This window comes from Neodiprion lecontei, chromosome 4 (genome assembly GCF_021901455.1).
Source record: "Neodiprion lecontei isolate iyNeoLeco1 chromosome 4, iyNeoLeco1.1, whole genome shotgun sequence".
NCBI classification, from domain to species: Eukaryota; Metazoa; Arthropoda; class Insecta; order Hymenoptera; family Diprionidae; genus Neodiprion; species Neodiprion lecontei.
This window is the reverse complement of record NC_060263.1, coordinates 16744494-16769194: the sequence shown is the minus strand read 5'-3', so window position 1 is coordinate 16769194 and position 24701 is coordinate 16744494. Positions and strand designations below refer to the sequence as shown.

The 24701-nt window shown below is 35.3% G+C and overlaps 1 protein-coding gene and 1 long non-coding RNA gene across 4 annotated transcripts in view; both read left to right on the top strand.

The window, feature by feature from the left end:
* The first annotated feature begins 204 nt into the window (after nt 1–204).
* LOC124294254 lies at nt 205–6030 on the top strand. Its single transcript, XR_006904203.1, has 2 exons — nt 205–304; nt 1884–6030. It is a non-coding gene; the product is annotated as an uncharacterized LOC124294254 (long non-coding RNA).
* A 505-nt stretch (nt 6031–6535) lies between these two features.
* The window catches only part of LOC107225576 (potassium voltage-gated channel subfamily H member 2), an 80665-nt gene continuing 62499 nt past the window's right edge, over nt 6536–24701 (top strand). For all 3 annotated transcript variants that reach the window (XM_046739133.1, XM_046739134.1, XM_046739132.1), the window contains exons 1-3: nt 6536–7065; nt 18177–18407; nt 23556–23714. In XM_046739133.1, coding sequence (XP_046595089.1) covers nt 6990–7065; nt 18177–18407; nt 23556–23714 — 466 coding nt within the window. In that variant the 5' untranslated portion in view covers nt 6536–6989. The remainder of the gene's footprint in view (nt 7066–18176; nt 18408–23555; nt 23715–24701) is intronic.

Sequence of the window (24701 nt, the reverse complement as noted above, 5' to 3'; positions counted from 1 at the left end):
TGCGGGCGGATTTCTCACGACGCTCGGCGTCGGCGCAGCTTTTTGGACGTCGACGCAGGCGCCGCGACGTCGGCGTCGCCGGTCGTTGGCGGAGGTATCCGTACACACACGCATCCATAGGACGTGTATTCGAAGAGAGACGAAGAGAGAGAGAGAGGGAGGGAGAGATGAAAAGAGAGAGGGATCGGGTCTCGGAGAGCGTACCGGATCGTATTTTCAGTTCCACCCCGACCGAAACGGCCGCAGTGTCTGCCCGCCCGCCAAATGCGCGATTATTACACGTCTGTCTGCGCTGCACGATCATGTATAACAATTTTTGAAAAAGAAAATACAAAATAATCACAATCGTCGTCGTTATCATTGAAATATAAATATATATACATATATATATATATAATTTTGTTGCATGGCTTTCGAACTTGTATATTAAAAAATACATTCATATATATATATATATATATATATATATGTACCATATATGTGTATATATATATATATATGTAAATATATATATTGTATATCATAAAACAAAACTACGCAACGTTGCACGATTAGCCGGTTTCGATTGAATATAAAGTATACGAATTATTTCGATATGTTTATTATTTATTTATTTTTTTTCACGCGTTGTCGTTGTAAATCAAGCTCGTTGTCAATTTTTGTCAAACTCCTCGGCTTTCACTCTCTATCTCTCTCTCTCTCTCTCTCTCGCTCTCTCTTTCTTTCACTTTCCGTGCTTCATCTTCCTTCTTCGTTTTACTTTCATTTTTTTTTTTTTCACACACACAAACCAAGACCAAAAACAACACGAGAATATCAAAATATGTACATATCGCGCACGTTGCGAAAACGCGTCGATTGTTCCATTCAATCTATAATATATAACGATTATTTCCTTCGTGTTTTATATACATACATATATACATACATATTTTTTTTTTTTACACTACATTTTCGACACAGTCAAAGTTGTATCTTTTTTTTTCAACTAACGCTAACGCACAAGCGCAAACGCATATTATCTACAGAGATTATTTTATATACATATGTTAAAAAGTGGCGAAAAATTTACGGATCACGATGCGCGAGGTAATTACAAGCATATAAAATATATCCGGATCGTTTTTCATCCGCCGCGCGCAGTTCGCACATAGAAACCGTGTTGCGGTCATCGTCGTTGCCGTTGCGGGTTTCGTGGATCACCCTTAAAACGCTGCCGTCACTCCGTTGCCGTTGACATCGTGATTATCCGTGAACTCGACGTGCGCGACTATCTGTGTGCATAAGGTATACGGTATTTAAACGGCGCAACGCGATCGAACGAGTTTCCTGCTGCTGGACGGCCGGCCAGCTCTGATAAACGTATATATTTAACCGAGGGAAAGCGTGAAGGATGAAGAGATAAAGAGAGAGAGAGAGAGAGGGAGGGAGAGAATAGAAATATCCATGTATAAATATTTCACCACCTATTGTGCATTAATAATTGAAATTCTTGCAGTAATCTCTAGCCCGGGATGAATTTTAAACCGCGTGTGTGAGAGAGAGCGAGAGAGAGAGAGAGAGAGAGAGAGTGAGAGTGAGAGCGAGAATCGGATATTATTGAAAAATATTGTGGTGTGTAAATAATGTTATTGATATTTGAGACGGGAAAAGAAATTAAGAATAATTGCAGTATTTTGGAATATTTACGCGAGAAGCAGATCTTTTGAAATTTTTATAACATATTACAAAAATTTCTATATTTATTCATTACAATACGTGCGTAACATGAGTATGAATATACATATATATATATATATATATATATATATATATTTACAATAAAATTCAAAATCGCACGTTTCTTATAATTATTTTCCATTCTCAATATCGCTAAATTGCAGATCGTGAAAATTAGTGACAATGTAATATTGTGCAACGATACAATAGTGACAATGTAATGAAAAATTGCTAAAACACTGCGCGCCACAATTGGATAATTGAAAGTTTTGATAAATCGTCGCGAGTTAACGAACGGCAAAAAGGAAATAGGTAAAAAAGAACAAACGAATGAAGAAAATGAAAAATAAAATAACGCCCAACGTATATTATAATGACGCGTGAATAGTGGGTGTGCGTTGTTTAGAAGAAGAAGAAGAAGGAGAAGAAAAAAAGAAAGAAGGAAGAAGAGTTAAAAAAAAACAAAAAAAAAAAAAAATTAACAATAAAGATCCGCATCGGTACTCACACATACACAAGGGCACAAACGCGTGTACGTATGTACGATATGTGCGTGCTTACACGACGATGAAACGGAAGACCGGAGGACAATCGATAGTGAAGGTGTAAATAGTTGAGTGCGAAAAGTAGGAGGAGGGTAGTGACGGTGGTAGAAAGGCTACGCATACACACACGATTATACGCACGCATCTTGGCACATGAATATCTATACGTACGCGTGTGATACGTAAAGGAGAAGGAGAAGAAGAAAAAAACAAAAATAAAGTAAAAAAAAAAAAAAAAGAAAAAAGAAAATAACTCCGGGAGACACACGCGGCGTTTGTGCGGTTTTAACTACTGCCGCGGCAGCCGCGCTTCTGACTTTTTTATACACCTGACCGCGGTTCGGTAAGAAAAAATAAAATAAAACGTGGAAGAGAGGTAAAAACAATAACGAGAAATTCGGACGGAGTGTGGTTCGGAAGGGAAAAAAATAAAAATAAAAAAAAAAATAAAATAAAAACCAAAGAAACAATAACAGTAGTGGTGGTGGTGGTTTTTTCTCTTTCGTTAAATTAATTGATTAGTACATTTTTCACGCTTACGAATAAATATCACCTGTCACCTATAATATATATATACATATATATGTATATATGTATGTATATATGCGAAGGTGTAATATACGCAAACGCTTCGATCGCTGTACCTAATTTATTGTAATCATATACATACAATATGTCACGTATAATATACACGCAAAAAGTGCCTTGACGAGATTGAAAATTAATGAATAAAAAACAGAAGTAAACTGGCGATGGTAAATATATCGGACGATATTGGTAAAACCAAGTGTTGAGCATAAGTGATGTTTGGACAAAATATGTATTGTAATTTTTAGAGAACTGTTGTACATGAAAAGTATTTCTAATTCTCCGATCGTGTCTTCATTTTATCTACGTTTCGCGCTAGTTTTTCTTCTTTCTCTAATTGTTCTGTGAAACCAACGCATACACACATATATACATATATGTATTATATGCGTATGTGTGTGTACACATATTGTGCATATAATATGAAATTTGTAGCAAACTTTGCGGCACGTAAACAACTTCCTCTCGATCAATATAAATGATAGCATAAAGAGAGAGAGAGAGAGAGAGAGAGAGAGAAAGGGAGAGAGACAGGAGGTATGAGAAAATAAAAAAAAAAGTGAGAAAAATGTCGGTACGTAATAATAACGAACTTTGTGTAAAATGGAACGATGTTGGTAAAAATGACGATGGCAAAAATATTAAAATAATTCGACGAGGAAGAGAATAAGTGATGGAAAAAAGAATTGCACTATGCGTTACGTGTATGCAGCGTACAATTGTCAAAGTGAAGTTGATATTGTGAGTGAGGAAGGGAATGGGAAAGAAACCGGAGTGAAAAACGTGAATTTTAACGTAATGATAATAACAACAACAATCACGATTAGGCGAAAAATTTAACGACGACAAAACGAAAGCAAATGTCACTGTACGCAAAGTTATCGCGGCGTTGGAAAAGTGGGTGATGTGGGGAAAAAGGTCGGACGCAAAAGCGAGCAGGGAAAAAAATAACGAATTTCTCGTACCGTGGAAATGGTATCAATTAAATGCTTAATAAAGCGACGGGAACATCGGGCAATTGGTGTAAAAAAATTCATCGACGACAACTGTTATAATCGCATAAGTATTGATAAAAATAATAACAACAACAATGAAGATAATAAACGCGGTTGTGTAAAATATCCGCGTACAGAGCTGAGATTGATCGTTAAAAAATCGTTGCTCCCGGGGCGATCGATAATAACAATAATAATAACAACAACAACAACAACAATAATAATAATAATAATAACAATAATAGCAGTGATAGTAATACTGACAAAGCAAATTGACGACGGTGAGATTGCAGAAAAATCATCGTTAGCGGCGTGGTTTTTTTCACACAACGTAGCGAAAAAATCTTCTCGTTACATTATTTTTGTCACGTTGCTAAATCCGTACGGCGAACGGCAAACGCGGGATTCTTGGCAAGGAGGATCGGACGGAGGGGGAGGAGGAGGAGGAAGAGGAGGAGGAGGAGAAAAACCGAAGGGAAAATCGGCGCCGAAGCCGGGGATAATAAGAAGCGATTCCCCCCCCGGAAGTTAGGGGAATGCCGGCCCAACGGAAGGAGGAAGAAGAAGAAGAATCGTCTAGAATGGTCAAAACTCGCCTGGTGCCACGGTGAAAAGTGTCGGATGAAAAATAAGGATAAAGTAAGAGAGAGAGAGAAAGAGAGAGAGAGAAAAAAAAAACCACAACGCGTATAATTGAGTCACGCGTGAATTTAAGTACTCGTATAACGCGTTGCAATTTTGCGAATTATGCATCGGGTTGAATAATTTGTACGCGTTGTGCGGTACAAAGTTTCAAAGGGTCGACGTGGTTGCGTTGGTGGTGGTGGTGGTGGTGGTGGTGGTTCGTTTTAATTACAATCGACTTTGTTATACGTCATCCCTACCGCGTGTACTACATAACTAAGTTACTGTATAAGTAATGCGAACAACGGACTTGTACAAGCAACACAAGCCGCGCTTAACGTTCAATGCGATATTTAACCGTTCAATTTTCCCATTGAAAAGACCGAGGAGAACAAGTTTTATATCTCTTCTAAGCCGAGTGACGAGATAGGAAGGAAAATAAAAAAAAAAAAAAAGAAATTTTTAAATAAAATAAAATAAAACTTTTAACCACTTAATTGCACGCTCGAGGATGAAACAGAGGCAAAGAGAGAAAAAAGGATGTAGAAATAATGGATGAAACGCATGTTTTGCGAAAATAATTATACGAAGCTGCCTTCTTATTTTATTTCAATTTATCTCTGCAGTTTTGACGTATAAACGATAACGTTGGTAATGATAATAATGATAACAACGATGTGTCGCGGTGTTATTTTGAAACGTGCTGTGAAAATTGAAGGGAAATCTGCACAAGTGGTATAATAACAGTAATAAAAATAACAACAACAACAAAAATAATAATAAACCAAACGAACGAAAATTAAAAGGAAAACAAAAGAGACGCCGACAAAAACGATTTTAAAAGCAACAAAAAAAAAAAAATAATAACCATAGAACGATAAACAAATGAGAATAATCGTACATCGATTATTCAACGAAGGGAGAAAGAAATACATACATTGAAACAATTCGTGATGTTGCGCGATGTTTTGTAACGTATACTTGTAATACATAACTTACGTGTACATGAGAATACGCTTGAATTTATAATTTGTTCTTCTCGAAATAATCTAATATTAACAAATACAGTAATAATATATTAAACGGGATATATAAGCGTTGATGATTTGAAAGAGGAAAAAAAAAACAATAAATTAAAAGACGAAGAAGAAGAATAAGAAAAATTTGATGCAATAGTAACGAAAATAAATATGCGCTACAATCCAATATCGATCCTAAGAAATAAATAAAATATCGCTTGAGTATGAATAATCAACCTGTCATATGATAGAAGTGAAATGCGTATAGTAATAATACTAATAATATATACTGCTGAAATTTTTCAAACACCTGCGCTTATAATATAATGAAACGGCCTTATATTGTAGAATCGTGAAAACAACTCTCTCTCTATACATGTGTATACATATATAGTATTGTTATAACGGACAGAAGCAGGGAGAGAGAAAGATAATCAATAAAAAACTTGTAGTACTGCAAGCGAAGGGAAGAAAACGAAAGGAAAATTAGAGAAAAAAACAAAAAAAAAACAATCGGCCTGAATTTGTCTGAGATCGAATTAGTATATTAATCATAGTGACAATGACTATAATAATAAGAAACACGTACGTAATATATAATTGATGCATAAAAATCACGTGTATGATAATATTTAATACGTCTCTGGGGGTGAAAATCGAAATACCATATAGTTGAAGCTGTGAAGATATATTACTATTATCGTCGATCGTTTGAGGAAACGTGAAGACTAAGAAAAAAAAAAAACAAAGAAAAAAAAAATACAAGTAACAATATCAATATAGAAATGAATAAATAAATAAAGTTTCAGTGTATTTTGTTTTCCTACCATTTTTTCATCATTTATTACAAATATATACACATATTACATAATATATAGATTATACAATGTTTTTCCTTTCTTTCTCTCTTTTATAAATATTTATACATATATACATATATATATGTATGTATATATCTATATGTATACATATATGTATGTATAGATATATACATATACATATATATATATTATATATATATATATATATATAAATATATATACATATTACATACGCTCAACTCGTGCTGTGCTTTTCTACCGTTGAATTAAATTTGTACACATTAGTAATAATTAATAATAATAATAATAATAATAATAACAACAACAACAACAACAATTGCATAATATTACACCGTCTATATAAATGTTCCGATTGATAAACGTTGCACCCGAAGTGCAGTCTGTGTAATAAATTTTGAAACGGGAAAAGTAAAGTGAAAAAAATAAAATAAATTGATAGAGGGTGAAAAAAAAAAGTGCGCGGTGTGCAGTGTAATAAAAGTTTTACGTGCAAAGGGAGGAGAAAAAAAAAAGAGAAAATTACGAGATAAAAGAAATAAGGTGCGCGGGCGAAGGAGATATTTCGTTTTCCCACGATTCTCTCCTCTTCGGAAAATCGAAAAAAATTTTTGGCAAATTTTGTTTGGAACGTAGCCGACAAATATTATATCATCTGAGATGCCGGTTCGTCGAGGACACGTCGCCCCTAGGACAACGATCATCGAAACCATCATCAGGAAATTCGACACCCATGGTAAATATATAAATATATTATACATGTTATTTACTATCAATTATTGTGTATCACGCGTAAAAATTTTCCAACAATTTTTTTAATCCTCGTCCATCGTCTTAGCGAATGTACGCTGTTTGAGAGATTTTCTTGAAAAAAAAAAACCAAAAAAATGAAAATAATACAAAATTGACAAATTGACAAGGTGGTTGTTTTTACGGTTGAGGTGATGAATACGCAATTGTGTGAAAGAGTGGAACGACACAAAAGGATAGGAACGATTTAAAAAAAAAACTCAATCAAAGCGAAAAAAAAGCTTTTGAATCGAATGGGGGGAGAAAATTTATCAGGCTTCGATATCGTGCTATAATTTCGTCTGGTTGTGTAGAATAACGTTCAATATCATATAAAGAGGTATGGGACAGGTGTATACAACTTTTACAGAAGCATAAAAAGAATTGACCGATCAATCAAACGGTAGAAGGAAATTGATTATGTATGGGGATTTCCACGTCAGATCGACCTGACCAAAAGCACGAGAATTTGTGCTCTTAGAATTTGTTTAAACATCGTGAAAACTTTGTGTTACTTGTCGAGAGTGTTTGTGATTTTTTTCAAGATTTATATTCGACGACGCTTAGACTTTAGCGTTCGGTATGATATATGCGGAAATCGGAAACGACCGACGTGTAATTAAGTATTACTCGAAAACTATTGATTGTATAAAAAAAAAAAGTTGCTTGTGAAGAAGTTTTAGTTTCTTAGTGAACTTCAACGCTAAAATATGCAAAAAGTTATCGAGGCCGCGGAAAGTCCGTAATAGCTCAAAGAATATTAGTTTTTGAGATTTCTCAAAACCGGCATAATTTTTTTCGACAAAAATTCCGGAGGATATTCCTTTCTTATTGTTCAAAAACTTGGGTGAACATCGTCACGGGCCGGGATGTGGTTTCCAAGCTATGAATTTTTTTTCAGAATTGAATATCCACGATTTGACGCGGCAAGTCCCGTATGTTAGAGTGTTTTGCAATAAAATAATTTTCGATCTTCCAAAGTAGAACCCCTTACAAACTTTGTTTCCATCGAAAGAAAGATTCTGTAAGAAAATGAGCGTTCTACGTTACGTGGAAGATGGCGCTCGTTTCATTTTTCACCTTTTTTTTCACATTTTTTTGAATTTGTAAAGAAACACGTTGTAGCGCTTCAGTTATTATTTCCTTCCTGACATTTACATTCAACCCAAAGATCACGATCCATAACACAACAATATATCAACCGGTAATCTTTTTTTCCTAAATTAAAAGTTCATATTGAATTATAACTATTTTACGAGATTGAATTAATAATGAAAAGATCGTCGGAAACACTTCTCAAACATGAAAATTCCTCGATACATGAGGAAAAACGTAATCACAATTTTTTTCAGAATTTTTCGACCCAGCGTCTCTGAAGTATGATTAAAAAACTTGAAACAAAAATCGCCACTTTCTAAAGTATAAAAAAAATTCAGAAAAACCTTATGAAAAATAACAAAAATTTTCGACACCTATTAGAAGATGGAGATTTCATAAGTTCAAAAGATAAGTGTAAGAAAAATGAAAAACGTAAAGAATTATTATCATTCGATTGCATTTTCGACACAAGAATGAACACAAGAGTGTTTTTTTTTTCAATTTTTTTTTTATTCACCATTTGAAGTTATGAAATCTCCATCTTTTAATAAGTGTCAAAAATTTTATTACATTTCGTAAGATTTTCCTGAATTTTTTCACATGTCAGAAAGTGGTTTTTTTTTATTCCAGTTCTTAAATCATATTTCACATACGCTGGGTTGAAAAATTCTGAGAAAAAAGTTGTGATTGCGTTTTTCGTCGTGTACTATGATGCAAAAAAATTATAAACCCAGTCTGAGACATCGACGTAGAATTTTGATCGAGATGTCACGGAATGCCCCGTATATAAATGTCTATCATACAGATCGCCGCATGTGACCGGCGTTATGTATAGAGCTGATGTAATCGCGATTAATCGCGCGACCATATCGCGACGACTGTGACGTTCGTATCTCTCTCTCTCTCTCTCTCTCTCTCTCTCTCTCTCTGTCACTCGATTTTTTGCTACTTCAATTTTCTTCAATCTCTATAAGTGTTTATATGGCGTATATTACCCTCGCTCAATCTTGGCTCAACCCATTGTTCTATTGTGGTATTTCATCCACTTTAGAACATTTGTATAAATTATTATAAATTTTTTTCAGCTTTCCCGTTCCAGGGCTCCCGGATTTAGATTTATTGTTATTGAAATTTTTCAAACGATCCTATTTCAAAACTAAAGGTTTGTGGGAAAAATGTATAACAAAAAATTATTTCTATCAATGTTTTACCATGTGAAGAAATTCTTGTAATTTTTCCGCATTTATGGCATAGGTATGTATGAACAAAATGAGTAAAAAATGTCATTGTACAAAAAAAAAATTTTTTTAAATGTTTATAATTTTACATGAAATTCTATACCTCAAGCCAAAACTTTTAAAACTTGTTCTAAAGTGTTTGAGAGCCTTTGTTCAGAAGCTACAGAGTTATAACAACGGATGGAGAATTTCAATGTTTTTTTAAACGAATTCTTTGATAAATTTTGGCTACCCTAAAAATCTATGGCTTATCGTATAGAATTTTAATCATTCTAACCAAACGCATAAAAGTTTTGTAACGCGTTAAAAATGCGCACATCAAAATGCGTCAATACTAACAACGATCTGATGATGTATGTGATGGTGGGCTTGCTTCATCGGTCATGAAAATCGCCCATTACACAAAACTTAGACAACTACATTCGTTAATGCCTCGACCTTCCGGCTAACTTATTTTCGGTCCGAAACAAAATGAGACTTCGATTCTATCCGATTTATGTGACAATGACTGACCAAGTAGCTCATAGAATCGAAATCGAATTTTTGTCTCGGGCCGAGAACAAGTTAGCCGGAAGCTTTAGGCATTATTCAACATCACCGTACCAATTGGATTCCTCGGTCTAGAAATTTACTTTTCTTCTCGAAGACCTTCTCATGGTCGCCGTTTTTGTTGCAATTTGTGTATATTGTGTAGATTTTATACTACGGTATGAAGATAATAAAAGAAGAAAAAAAAAAAAAAAAAGCCCTCGGGCACCGCTTGAGATCGCCATTTTTGTTCCTACGGAAAATTCCTCATGCGAAAACCTTCTCCTATTCACTCGTCTATCTACGGTCCTTATTGCGACACGAGTGCGAATAACAAAGATAGACAGTGATGTAATTCAAAAAACGATTCGTTAACGCTAATTCTGTCCCACAGACACAAAAACTGCAATGCATCATACCAATGACAGACCGTAAGGTATCCGTAAAAAGATAACCCGTATCTGGAGAAGACAAAGTTCACCAAATATTTAAAACAAATAAATAAGGGATTCCGCCATATCATATTTTCATATTTCTTTTGCACTTTCCTAACTGTAGTCAGAGTTTTTGAGGTATTTTGACACTTTCCTACTGTTGATGTAACATCGAAGTCAACATTTCTTTCAATTTTCTTAATATTAGCGATTACAGTTTCTGAACAAAGGCTTAAGCCTTCTTGGGCAAAGTATTTCGTATAAAAATATAAAAGTTTTGAAAATGGTATTTTTTTTTAAGTTATGTATTAATTTTTTAAATATTAATAATTTATTTGGATAAGTAAGATACAAAAGAATAATATTTTTGGTATACATTTTTGCAAACTGAACATGAAATTTAGTAAATCTAAAACGGAGGCTGAAAAAATCTATAATAATTCACAAAAATTTCTTACAGTAGGTAAAATACCAAAATAATCCGGTGACTAAATCTAAGACGGTGAAGGTTGGGAACGTTACCGCCACGATGCATGTTTAGGAAGAATTGTTGCATCGCACCTTTAAGAATGTACGAAACTTAGTAAACCATGATAACAAAAAACGTACTCTTATTTTGAAAAACTAACTCCTTCAAAGTTATTCTAAAATTACGCATTTATAATTTTTTCACCCGATGTCTCGTTACGTCAACGTTACTAACTTCAGCCTCATTTCGAATCGACGTAGACTGCCCCATATTATATTACAACGTCGTAAAATTCAAGGCGAAACTTGTACATTATTACACGTTACATACCCTGAAATGTAATTGTCGACGTATAACATGAAAAGGGTCAGGGGGGGTCAAAAGCTTTGTGACGTCACATGTTAAAATTTAAAATACTAAAACACGAAATTGATATACAAGGATTATTCAACAAAAATGAGAAAAAAATGAAAATAACTGTTTTCTTTTGATTATTTTTAAATACATGCGTAAGTTTGAAAAATTTGTGACGTCACATCAGGGGGGAGGGGGTTCTAAAAATGTGACGACCTGTGACGAGGACAGGGGGAGGGGCTTAAAAGTTCTAAAATTCGTGTGACGTAATTTATGGATGGCCCCCTTATGTGTAAAAAACGAACGATCATTCGCAGTAGCACCGAGGGGCTGCTGACTCGCTTATTCCGTGGTTCATCGATTTCCGAAAGGAATCGATTTCTTGTGATTTCGAATGCGATTATCGTAACGCCTGAATCGATGAGATTACTCGCGATTTCATGTGATTTTTCCTGACTTCTAACATTACGAATGATTCCTACATTTCAAGAATCACCGATTTCTGGATTGGAAACGAGAAATTCATAAATATAAAATATTATTTTATTCGTATTTATAAAAAATTTACGATAAACGTTGAACAAAGGCTTGTTTGCATGGAGAGGGGATTGGCGATTTCCTGTATATTTGGAAAAATCATGAGAAAATGAGGAATCGTGCGACTCGCGATTCCTAGCGATTGCCAATCTGATTTTTTGTAAAATGGTTCAATGATTTCCTAAGTGAGCAGCCCCTCGAGTAGCACTGCAAAATTTTTCAAACGCGGGTGTAATGTACGTACGTGTATAATACATGACTTATGTATGAAAGATATTACACACAGGTATACACGTACAGCCATAATTCGCTGTCATAACGATCTGCACGCGTCAAAGATTGCAGGCTTCTAATCCGCGACGCGTCTCTCGTATGCTGTATTATACACATAATGCGGCTCCTTGTATCGATAATAATGCTCGCATACGTATGTGTCTTATCTATTTATACCGTGAGCTGTATGTACAATGTAGCTACATGTACAACGTATGCCTATACATGTATATATAGCTGATACATACTTACATAGATGAGTTGCATTATGCACGTCCTAAATCTTCGACATTATTGTAACCCGTGGTGCAGTATACACGTACGTATGTACCGTGTACACAGATACGGTGCAACGGAACGTGTTAGACTTCAGATTATATATATATATATATATGTATGTAAAGGTGTATTCATATGTAAAGGTGTATGGTATATACCTGTGTATGCGCATTATCGAGCAACCCGCAAAACCGCTGCAGAACCGCTGCATCGCTGTAAACGAATATACAACTTCTTATACATGTAATTTGAGCAATGTAGGTATTTATAACGTATGCACCGGACTTGCTTGTAAATTTTTGAGATCGTAATATTGGCACGCGTGTATATGTATACCTACCTACTTATTGTATATTATACCGGACAACTTGAAAATCAACCGCGCATGCGCCAAATAATTCAATCTCATTGGTCGGCGAAATTTTCCCGCAGCGATATTCTTGTCTGCGATGCGGGCGAGCCAACGTACGCAAAATGTGTACGTTTGAATTTTCAAAGAGCATAAGAGTTAAATTCCGACCGTTCTTTGAAGAATCAACTTTCCGACCCAACAACAAATGCTTCCCAAACCCTTCCGAGTCGCTGCCTCGATTATTTGAGATTCTAACCTCGAAAATTCGTATCAACTACTTCACCGCCAGAAACAGAGTTTGACAGCTGAAACTCGGGATGGCCAGCCTGCAACGAGGAGCCGATAAAACTCGCGCATGCGCGGTTGATCTTCAAGTTTCAAGAGATCGTCCCGGTATGTTAAGGTGGTCCTTAAAAAAGTCATTTTTGAATTTCGACCGGCACGGTCCTCAAATCGGTTCTAAATAATTCAAAAATTATTTCTCTAATGTTTTTAGATTTTTATCTCATCTCTAACCCGTCCACCAAAGCGGGCCGATTTCCACATCAAATTTACCGAACGGATTTAGATGAAATTTGGTATAGAGAGGTTTCTTGGGTCGCTGATTAGGAATCTGATCTCTAAATTTAAAATTTAAAATGGTGGATCCAATATAGTTGCCCAAAACCCCAAAAGTCACATGATATTGCCATATTAGATCCACCATTTGGATTAGGAGGGCGCGCCGGTCGAAATTTAAAAATGACCTTTTTGAGAACCATTCTAAAATATATGATTATATACGTACAGCAAATAATCATTAATTTCATTAATTTTCAAAAATACTTCACTTTTATTTAATCATTATTATATTCCATAACGGTTGTATTAATTCCTCCCCCTTTTTTCCTTCAACTCGCTCTGCACGCAATCGCGGATCACGCGCGCTTTGGGTGAAAAAAAAAGAAACACTTCCGATTAAATTGCAAACACAAAATGCACGTGTGTTGTAAAGTGCAAAGAGAGATGATCGGATAGATAAATAAATAGAGATTGATTGATTGATAAAGAAAGTTTATTAAGCCAAGGCTGAATTCAGCCAGATGGCTAAATAGAGTGGGAGAGAGAGAGAGAGAGATTGGGTAAAAAAAAAGAGAAAAGGCAGAAGCCATTCGCGGCACAAATTTGATCGTACCGAGAGAAAAAAAGAAACAATCGAATGATAAAATGAATATTAAAGGGAGAGGAAAAAACATTACTCGCAATATCGATCATAGTTATTTGAATTAAATTAATGCGAATATGGCAGAAAAAGGATGAGAAAAAAAAGAACGTCACCGAAAAGAAAGTTCCACATTTTTCGTCCTTTTTATTTATTGTGTTGTACATCTGGCAGAGCAGGTGCACAAATGTTGGTACAAATTGGATTATCGGAATAATTCCGGCAAGGTTTTATCTACGATACCTTAGACGTATACATGTATACCTATTGTACGTATACATATACAAGATCACATCTGTTATCCTACCGAAGATGCGCCGAATTAACGTTAGGGCAAGAAAAGGATGAATGAAGTAAAAACTTGGGCTACGTAAAGCAATATTCATTAATGCCTTTTGCTTCCGGCTAACTTTTTTTTCGGTTCGAAACGAAATGCGAGTTTTATTCAATCGGTCAATGTGAGAGAACACTGAACTGTAATAACACTGGAACGATTACTGCGCATTAATGAATATTACTGTAAGTATACTTGGCCATAGTGATTCTGTGAAGGCTAATTTTATCGATGAGTCCGTTACGTTGGCAATGAAAAATCAGTCCGCAGCGCCACCGCCGGCCGATCTCGAAACAGGCGCAATCTTTGTAAACATAACATAACCTATAACCGTCGAATCTAAGCCAAAAATACGAACAAGCGACAGCTAATTTTCAGGAAAAATAAGCTGCAGGCTGATTCTGCATTGCCAACGTAACCGACTCGTCGAAAAAGTTAACCGTCTCAGAATCCCTACGGCCTTAGATGTACATACAAGTATCAGGGTGGTTCTTAAAAAGGTTATTTTTGAATTTCGACTGCTCAACCCCCCCTCCCCAAATCGGTTTAAGATAATTAAAAAGTAATTTTCTAATTTTTTCAGATTTTTGTCTCAACCCTAACCCCTCCCGCCAACAGGATGGATTACCCCATTAAAAATACACGTGTTTCGAACACATTCTCACAATCGGTATATATTTTATTGCAAGAGTTGAGGTAAAAATCTGAAAAAGTTAGGAAATTATTTTTCATTTATTTGGAGACAATTTGGAGGGGTGGACAGTCGAAATTAAAAAATGACCTTTTCAAGGACCACTCTAATATGTATAGATGTACACGTGATTTTCCAAAAATGTTTAACTACGTGACTTATGCCGAAAATCCTCCCTCTTCACCGTATTGTACATACGTACATGCACATATGCAAATAAATACCGACTATGTCCCGTTTTAAAAAATTATCATGTATTGCTTATACTTTATTCTAATCCTTTGATTTAATTGTTTATTTCTTGTTTCCACATTATATAGGTATAAACCTATACGATATTTGATTCATAATTTCAGTCTTGGTCGTTTACTTCATCTGCCTATTTTTTTTTTCTCCTTTCCTTCATTCCTCCGGATTTCAATCCATTCTGCTTGTTCAGTTTTCTCCTTTTCTTCAAATTATGCGCACTTGACGGCAACATCGGTCAAACTTGAGACGAGATTCTTCCGCGTAGGTGAATCAATCGTCGAGTTTTAATACTCGGAGGTGCTGTTGTTGTTGTTGTTGTTGTTTTTTTTTTTTTATTTATTTTTTTTTCTTTTCTTCTAACATATTTCGAAAAGAAATTCCTTATTCTCGAACGTGTTAAGTAAGAAAACATCCGATCGTCGTGAACGAAGAAACGAAGAAAGAAACAAAGAAACGGGAAAAACCACGCGTAAGGGAAATTCTTTTTTAGATAAATTCCTTAACCATTAACAATAACAATAATAAGAATAACGACGACGAGCATTGGATTCCACGAACTACGTATACACGAGTGACAATTATAGCGTAGAGACCTGTGTTACCAACATATGCACATGCGGTGCACACACACGTACGCGTTCATACAACGAGCACAAGTACGGACGTGACATACGACTAATATTGATACACTGCGTGAGAAAAATCAAACTCCCCGGCGGGGCCGCGGATCGTGACATGGAAAATTAATTGCCGGGGTTGGAGGGGTGGGGGTTCGGGGCTGGGGCAACGTTGGGGATAATAAGGAGGTCACGGGCCAGAAAGCCGGCTGGTTGGTCGGGTTCGCGCTTGTTTATATATAGCCTCGATAAAATTAGCAGCAGAGGGACTGTCGTCCCGCGCACACGACAGATGACAACTGCGACAAGGCCGGCACCCTACCTTCCTCTCCCTTTCCCCCTGACCCTAACCTAAACGACCCTGTTTAGTAGGGAATTTGTACTTTTCTTTTTTTCTTCTTCTATTTCCAGATCGCAGCGCGTGTGTAGTATACAACGTATAACTAGATGGGCGATGGTTGTTGTTTTTTTTTTTTTTTTTTCATTTTTGACTTTTTTTTTTTACTTCTCACGTGCCCTGTAAAAAGTCTCGAACGAAACCGGAACTCGGTAGTGAAATTCTAAAAGGTGCATCGTCCGGTTTTAATTTTTCAAACACTCTGACCGGAATATCTCGACAACTGTACTACTTGGGAAGTTGTTTTTGATTTCATATTGTAGATGATCAAATTTTTTGTAAGATAGGCTTAGACTACTTTACACCTGAATGTTCATCTTATATATTCGGTAGAAAGAAGTTTAAAGTTGAGTGCACTTAACAAATGAATTAAGATCCTTATTTACCTTGCAAATTTTTATCTCAGCCTTGTTCTGAGCTGATAGAAGTTACGTTACGCAGTAGTCAAGACGTTTGTTAAAAAACTTATGATCATCTAGAAAATGAAACCAAGAACAGCTTCCCAAATTTTATAGCTTACGAGGTATTTCGGTTAGACTGTTTGAAAAATTCAAACTGCATGTGTCACCTTTTAGAATTTTTTTTACCGAGCTCCGGTTTCTATGCTCGCTGCAATTCGTTTTTTTTTTTTTTGTTTTTGTTTTCTTAAACAATCATCAGACAATTCGCCAACTCGTATATAATATAATGTACAAGAGAACAGTTTTCGAAATTATTCACAGTTTTTGATTTCTTCAGTTGAACGGCGAATCTTAATGTAGAGGTGAACATAACATGAAAAAATGACAAAAAAAAAAAAAAACGAATGATTGATTTTTTTTTCCACTTTCAATTACCTCTCTGGTGTTTAGAACTTTTCTGGAAGTGATCGAACAGCAAAAATGCGGCTTGGATATCAACCCTTCATTAGACACGTCAGCTTTCATTGCGCCAATACGCGTGTGGGGTCGTCGGAGAGCCCATTTTCCTAATGCAATATTTACACCTGGAAAACAAATAAAAAGTTTTAAATAGTAAATTTTGTTTTTCTGTGCGTCTGGCAATAAGGATTTACTGGTTACAATTTCAAATTTATTGCTGATCTTTAATGAACAATATTTCATCTCAGAATTCGAAAAAGTTGAAAATTTGACCACTATAGACGATATCGGATGAAAAAAAAAATATATATTTCTTTGCTTGAAAATGATTCTTTTTGAACATAGTTTCTAAGACAAAGATACGAACAAACAAAATCATCCACGGCACAAATTTTTTTAGAAAATGAATAAAAGAACACATTTTTGACAAACGAAAAATTACATGTAATGAGAAAAACGAACTTATTAAATATTTATAAATTCCCGACGTTATATTATTAATATTATTTCCAACTTTCGTTAAAATTTAAGTTGACAAAAATAAAAATCTGACGTTGCACCTCCTTCCAATAAAACAGCGCGTTCGCGGATTGAATCAATGCATTGATGGAATTAATCACAACTTTCTTGCTATCTTTGGGAATCGATCATGGAGTTAGTTGAGTATTTCGTTAGATTTCAAGTTCCCTCGAAGCTTTGCAATTCGTAAAAATCGCGTAATCCAGAGATATCAAAATCTCGGAATCTCGGAAAATACTGATTTTCAACACTTGTGTCCGTGGAAACTTTTGATCGAGAGGTTATGTATTACAACATAATAAAATTTCAGTCAATTCCCATAAGGATTCTGCGGGGTCCTTTATAGGTATTCCTTGATTACACAAAGGCGAATACGTTTTCTTCTTCTCGTACGTATCGCATTTTTGCGATACTTTTTTATTCCTTCATTTTCTTTATTTATTTATTTTGTTTCCCTACAACACGCGCTAATAATACCATTAATTCCGATACAACCCATTAGTTATTTATCTATAAATTTTGCAAAGAATCCCGGTATGAAAAACTCGAAAAGCTTTGAAGGTAAAAGTGCAGTGAAAAAAGTAAGTTACATATAAAAAAAATGACGAGGATTTCCCGCTGATTGCAGATCGCAGTTTCCTCGTGGCGAACGCTCACCAAGGATTATGCCACATAATATACTGTTCGGACGGTTTTTGCCGCCTGACGGGATTCTCCCGTGCGGAGGTGATGCAGAGGCTGGCGGTATGCGAGTTTCTCCACGGACCTATGACGTCACCGCACGCGGTCGCCGCCCTCCGAGACGCCCTGGCTGCCGGCGTCGAGAAACACTTCGAAATACTCTACTACAAGAAAGATGGTCAGAGCCTAAATTTTTTTCATTTTTTTGCCGGAGCGTTGGTCGACCTGCGTCGAGAAGGTTAACCCTTCGGGTCAGGTTTTACGACAATATGGTTCGCCTGGGGTTTTTTGGATCGCTGATTGCGAAATCTGATATCGGAGTTAGAAGATTCAAGATGGCGGATACAGTAAGGGAGGCTAAATTCAAATTTCATTGAATTTAGACGAGATACTTTACGAATGGGATTTTGGGGTTGGCGAGTACAAATCTCGTACCGGATTTTAAAAATTCAAGATGGCGGATCCAATGTAGAGGGCGAAAGATTGAAAAATTGATTAAATTTGGACAAAAATCTGGACACAGGGGTTTTTTGGGTTACTTATCACGAATTTCAAGTCTCATTATCATAAACGGTACGGACAAAGTTCAAATTTGAGTACAAATATCGTACCAGATTTCAAAAATTCAAGATGGCGGATCTAATAAAGAGGGTAAAAGTTTGAGAAAATTGATTAAATTTGTACAAAAAACTGAGCACAGGGGTTTTTTGGGTTACTTATCACGAATTTGAAGTCTCATTATCATAAACGGTACGGACAAAGTTCAAATTTGATTACAAATATCGTACCAGATTTTGAAAATTCAAGATGGCGTATGCAATGTAGAGGACGAAAGATTGAAAAATTGAATAAATTTGTACAAAAAACTGAGCACAGGGGTTTTTTGGGTTACTTATCACGAATTTGAAGTCTCATAATCAAAATTGAAAATGGTGAATTCAAATAATAGACATGATTTTTTTAAATTCGTCGAACAAAGAGCTTTGACTTACAAAAATTACATACCTAGTCGATAAAATGAAATTTATAAAACAGCAAAGATTATTCGTGGCAACAGAAAACTATGGATAAAATGGGATTCAAAAGTTTCAGCCGAGACGAGAAACACAAAAAAAAAAAAAATGCGTAGCCCGAAACGGCGCGATTTAGTTGCATATGTAATTTCGTAAGAATTACGCAATGCGTCGCGTCACTGCATCGGCAGGTATGCATTCGGCAAAGAGCTCGGATCTTTTTGCGAGTTCTGCAACGTCCGGATTAAGTCGCGTATACGCGTCGCCTCCGCGTTCCTATCCTGATTGTCGGTCTAATAATATACTATATATCTGGGCAACGACGGTACCCAGGTACGTAGTTATAATTCGCAGTACCCGAACCCGCGATGCGCCAAAATTAACCGTCATTATACGATTGCGCGGAACGGTATTTTTCTTTCAGTTTCGGTAATAATATCGGATACCACGCAAATAAAAAATACAAAGATAATAAAAAATATGTTACCAAATGCAGTTTATTTGTCGGCAGGCGAATGATATTAACTCTATAAATATTGCAATTAATTAATTCCGCAGGTGTGTTTGTGTAAATTATTTACGAGCAAATTATTAGATTTTTAATTTGTATTTAGTGGTCTTCTTTCGTTAATTTATTTTCATCGAAAATATACGCATTAATTTCAACTCACTTTTTTTTAACAGCGAAAATTTAACACTCTGCATAATTACGATCATTTTTCATTTCGAATACCGTAATTCTCTTTACGGGTACATTTTCAATCACAATCAGATACTTTTTCTTTTCTGTCGGATGGGTATAGTTGAATTTTAGATTCACCGTTAGATCAACAAATGTAGGAATAGATTCGAATCGACTGTTGAAGAAGCGAGTTTATTCTTCGGTGAATTATTGCGAACAACAATTTTCCAAACACGTTAGAAATCTAAACGAATTTGCCAGATTATTACTAACAATTCAAATGCGATATGAAGTAAAAAACGATACCTGTAACTCCTCATTTTTTTTTCTTTTTCAAGTTTCTCTCTTCCATTTTGTTTTTTCTTTTTTTTTCCCTCTCTTTTCGTTAAAAAAATCATACCGGGTCAAGATTGCAAGTTAATGAATATGACAAATAGCAATTTTTTAAAGATTTTTTTTTTCCCTCATCTATCAAAGATTCGCGCAAACTCAGTCAGTGTCGCGAAGTTGTGACGTCACAACGAAACGTCGCCCTCCCCCCCCTCAACGCCCCTCCCCCCTTCACCCTTGCGCTGCGGCATTCGCTACGTCATCGACGAACAATGCCCCCAGTGATGTGCAGAGAGGAGAGGAGAGGAGTGGAGAGGAGAGGAGAGGAGAGGAAAGGAGAGGAGAGAGAAACGGCGCCTTCACTACTCTGCATACTATGACACTTTACTTATAGTTGGACCGGGTCGATCGAACGGACAAACTAGAAGCGAATTGAGTCGTGCAGGCTGGTCGGTTTTTCTCTCCTATTATACTCTTCTTATTCTTATTCTTATCCTCAAGAGATAAGAAAAATAAAAAAAAAAAAAAAAAACACACAGCTGTGAATCGTTGTTCTATCCAAATTTTCATCATTCATCCTCTGTTCTTCTGTTCTTCTTTTTCTTCATTTTTTTTTTCCAACATTTTTCATCAATTCAATGACCAATTTGTCACAGTGAAAAGTTTTATGTTCAATAGGGTGTTTCAGAAAAAAATTATACGCTGTTTTCCAACGTGGCAACCAATGAAAAGCTTGTTTCGGTTGAACGAAAAATTCTGTCAAAAGATGAGCGTTCTAGGTTATGTGGAAGATCGTGATTTTTTACTTTTGTAAATTTTTTACAATTTATGAAGTACCGCGAATGACACTTTTTTCTACTACTTACGTCAATCAGAATATCAATTAACGTCGTAAATAGGACTCACGCTTGTAAATTTAATAATAAGTCTCCAGTTGATGCTTGAGAAATGCATGTGACGATTTTTTCACCATTTATTAAATCTCATAAAATAGTTATAATTTAATATGCTACGGATCTTTGAGTTGAATATAAATTTAAGGAAAGAAATAATAATTCAAGTGCTACATGTTTCTTTATAAATTCAAAAAAGCGTTTAAAAAAAAAAGTGTAAAATCAGATGAGGACGGTCTTCCACTTAACGTAGGACGCTCATCTTTTTCCAAAATCTATCTTTGAACCTGAACAAACTTTGTAGGGGATGCCACTTTGGAAATTGAAAAATTCTTTTTTTTTTCTTTCAAACACCCTCGTGTTCATGACGTGTAGTAACTCTAAATTACGGAAAAACCTAATTGGATGTATGAGATAATTGATATCACGTGATCTGCACTCTGGTGAAAAACTTGACTAACAATAATAACACCGATCAACACGAATTTTGAGTCTGGATTACAGATGTCAAATTTTGATTTCTTCCGCGTAAATAATAAGTGGAAAAATAATTTTATTAGGTAAAGTTTGTTTTTGTAAAAACCAGAACGATATTTCAAATTTTAAGAAAATTGACCTACTTTCTCAACCATTTATTGTCAATAACAATTGGACAACCTTCAGTTTTGCATTCAAATCACTTTTGTTCAATAATAATAATTGATAATAAACTACAAATGTAAAAGAATCGACGAACAAAGTTTAAAAATGAATATTTTTTGTACTTCGTCCATTTTCTTACGGACTTTCTCGTATCAAACTCCAAACGTAATCTCTCATCATGATCTCGTTATACCGCCCCTGATAACGTTAACAACGATAAAGTCCATCACATCTTGGTGAAAAAGTTTTCCTTTTTCTTCTGAATAGGCACCCATATTAGTTATGAAGTAAAAACTTCAAGCCTTATTTATCAACGTAAAAAAGACAAAAACAAAGTTTATACGTAATAAATAAAGGGATTGGTTATTATTCAATGTAGAGAATCGAAATTGATTTATCTCAATAGAAACTCGACGAAAGTAATATTTTTTGTCGACCTGTGATAATCGGGCCGGTAAAGCTTGACCAAATACGTAAGTATATGTATAATCAACAATTCTCAATTGATTTTTTTCTTTTTCTCGTTCTTCTCTCTCTCTCTCCCTCTCTCTGTGAAAAATAAAACCATCTCGGAGAATTGATTACACACAGTTGTACGATACAATTTATACAACAAATATGTAACTGCCAAGTTTTTGTCTGCAATTTCGATTTTATAAAGAAAATAGGGGAAAAAATAAAGAAGAGTGAATACCTTGATATTACGGTAATAAAGGTCGCAGAAACATTTGACAAAGTAAACTACAGCTGTAATTATAAGCGGGTACAAGGCAAGGAAAAAGAAAAGAAAAAAAAAATGACATTCAACCTTCGAATAAGCACGCCAAAAAGTTAGTTTCAACAATTTCGAGCTGAACTATCGTCAAGTATATAGCGAAGAATAAAGAACAAAGTACAAAGATTGAGTATTGCAGAATAATTATAGAGTCTAGTCGGGCCGAGGGAAGAAAATAAAATAAAATAAAAATAAAAAAAAAAAACAGCAATAAAAACAACGTCCGAAGGCGATATTACAACACGCTGTGTAAGGGCACGGTGAAAAATATAACTGTATACCGACCCGAGTTGGCTATCATAATCGCGTATCGGAATCTTGATATCGGAACTTTTGCAGCTGCTGCACGAGCTTTATCGCCGCGGCTTATTTCTAAGCGATTCGACCCTTCCTTTTTCTTTCCTCCTTTTTCTCCGAGGTTTCGCCGCTCGCATTTAGTCGGAGGTCGAGGTCGAGTGCTGTCGAAAAGATAAATGAGAAAAAGGGAAAGAAAAATGCAACTTGAAAATAATACGATCGCCTACACATATGTATGTACGCATACATCGTAGTCGAATTGAAAGTGACAGCAAAAACGACTCGAAACGAAATTTTTTTTTTTTTTGTTTGCAACTCTCAAACATTTCGCGAAAGTTGTCTTTTCGTCGGGATTCAAAGAGCAGAGTTTTTTTTTTTTTTATCATTCTTCATTTTTTCAATTTGAAACTGAAATTTTCACTTTTCAAAATTCAATCTGTACTATTACTATAAATATAAACATTGATTTTTTCATTATTATTATTGTTATTATTATTATTATTATTATTACCATAACGTTGTCGTTATTTTTTACACTTCTAGATTCCTTTTTTTTTTTTTTTTTTTTTTTTTTAACTCACGCCTACGATTTCAATTCTGCCAGTGATGAAGCAATATTTTCGTGCAATTTATAATTATCGTCGATTACTTAATAAAGGTGCGTTACGTTATTAATTTGACGAAAATTCAACAGGAACAAAGTTCCTCTGCAGCGAGGTGATTGCCTTGATAAGGAGCGAGGTAGACGATATCTGTCTGCAAATAATAAACTTCGAGGACCTCTCAGCTCAGCCGTCTCAACCACCCGCCATTCCGCTGCCAAGTCACGCCAACAATCGCCTCGTTACTCGATGTGAGTCCCCTTGTTATTATTATTATTATTATTATTATCATCATCATCATCATCATCGTTTTTTCCTCTCATTAATCTTTTCCCTTATATACCTATTTATATTCTTTTCTTCAACGTACAACTTGTATATTGTTATACCTGTAGCAAAAAAGATCTATTTGTCTTTTCATTTTTCTCCCGCTAATTGTTTATAAATAATAATCTGAAATCGAGCCTGAAGATAATCGGAAATAAAAATGTTTCGTTTTTTTTTTTTTTTTCTTCACCGATTCGTTTTACTTTCACTTATTGCCAATTTCAAATCAATGATTTGCGCGTGAATTTTGCAATTTTGTTTCGTACATTTTCACACATTGTTTACATTTAACGTTCGTTAATAATATTACCCGCCAAAGAGCAGGAAAAGAAGGAAAAGGATAATTGAAAGAAAAAAACACCACTTTTTTTTTTTTTTGACATAACGTAGATTATTATTTCAATAACTGTGATTTGTATACGGAATGAATTTCTAACGACTGCATGATTCGTCGTCTACTGCATTTTAATGCGCATGCTCTAAAATTGGAGAGTAGGAGTTTCCCAGGGTGACCAACCGTCATTAACTCAGATGACATTTCACCGCGATGTACGTAACCTCAAAAATTTTAACAGCCGTCGATGTTGAGCACAACTACTAGCGACAACTGTCAAAATCTTTGAGGTTACGTTCACGACGTTTGGCCGCCCCGGCAAACAACTGCTCTCGGATTTTCAGCGCATGCGCATGACATCGTAGCAGACGACGGACAGTTCGGCTGTTAAATAATCACTCTGTATACTTACATATGTACGTATGTATATTTGTAGAGAAAAAAACGTGAAGAAAAAACACGTTTTTGCTAATCAAGAATCGTTGCAAAAACCGATTAAAAAAAAAACCGTAAAGACATGGATAAAGCAATAAAATATATACCTTAGGGTGATTCAGAACAGGGCCTTTTTTTTAGA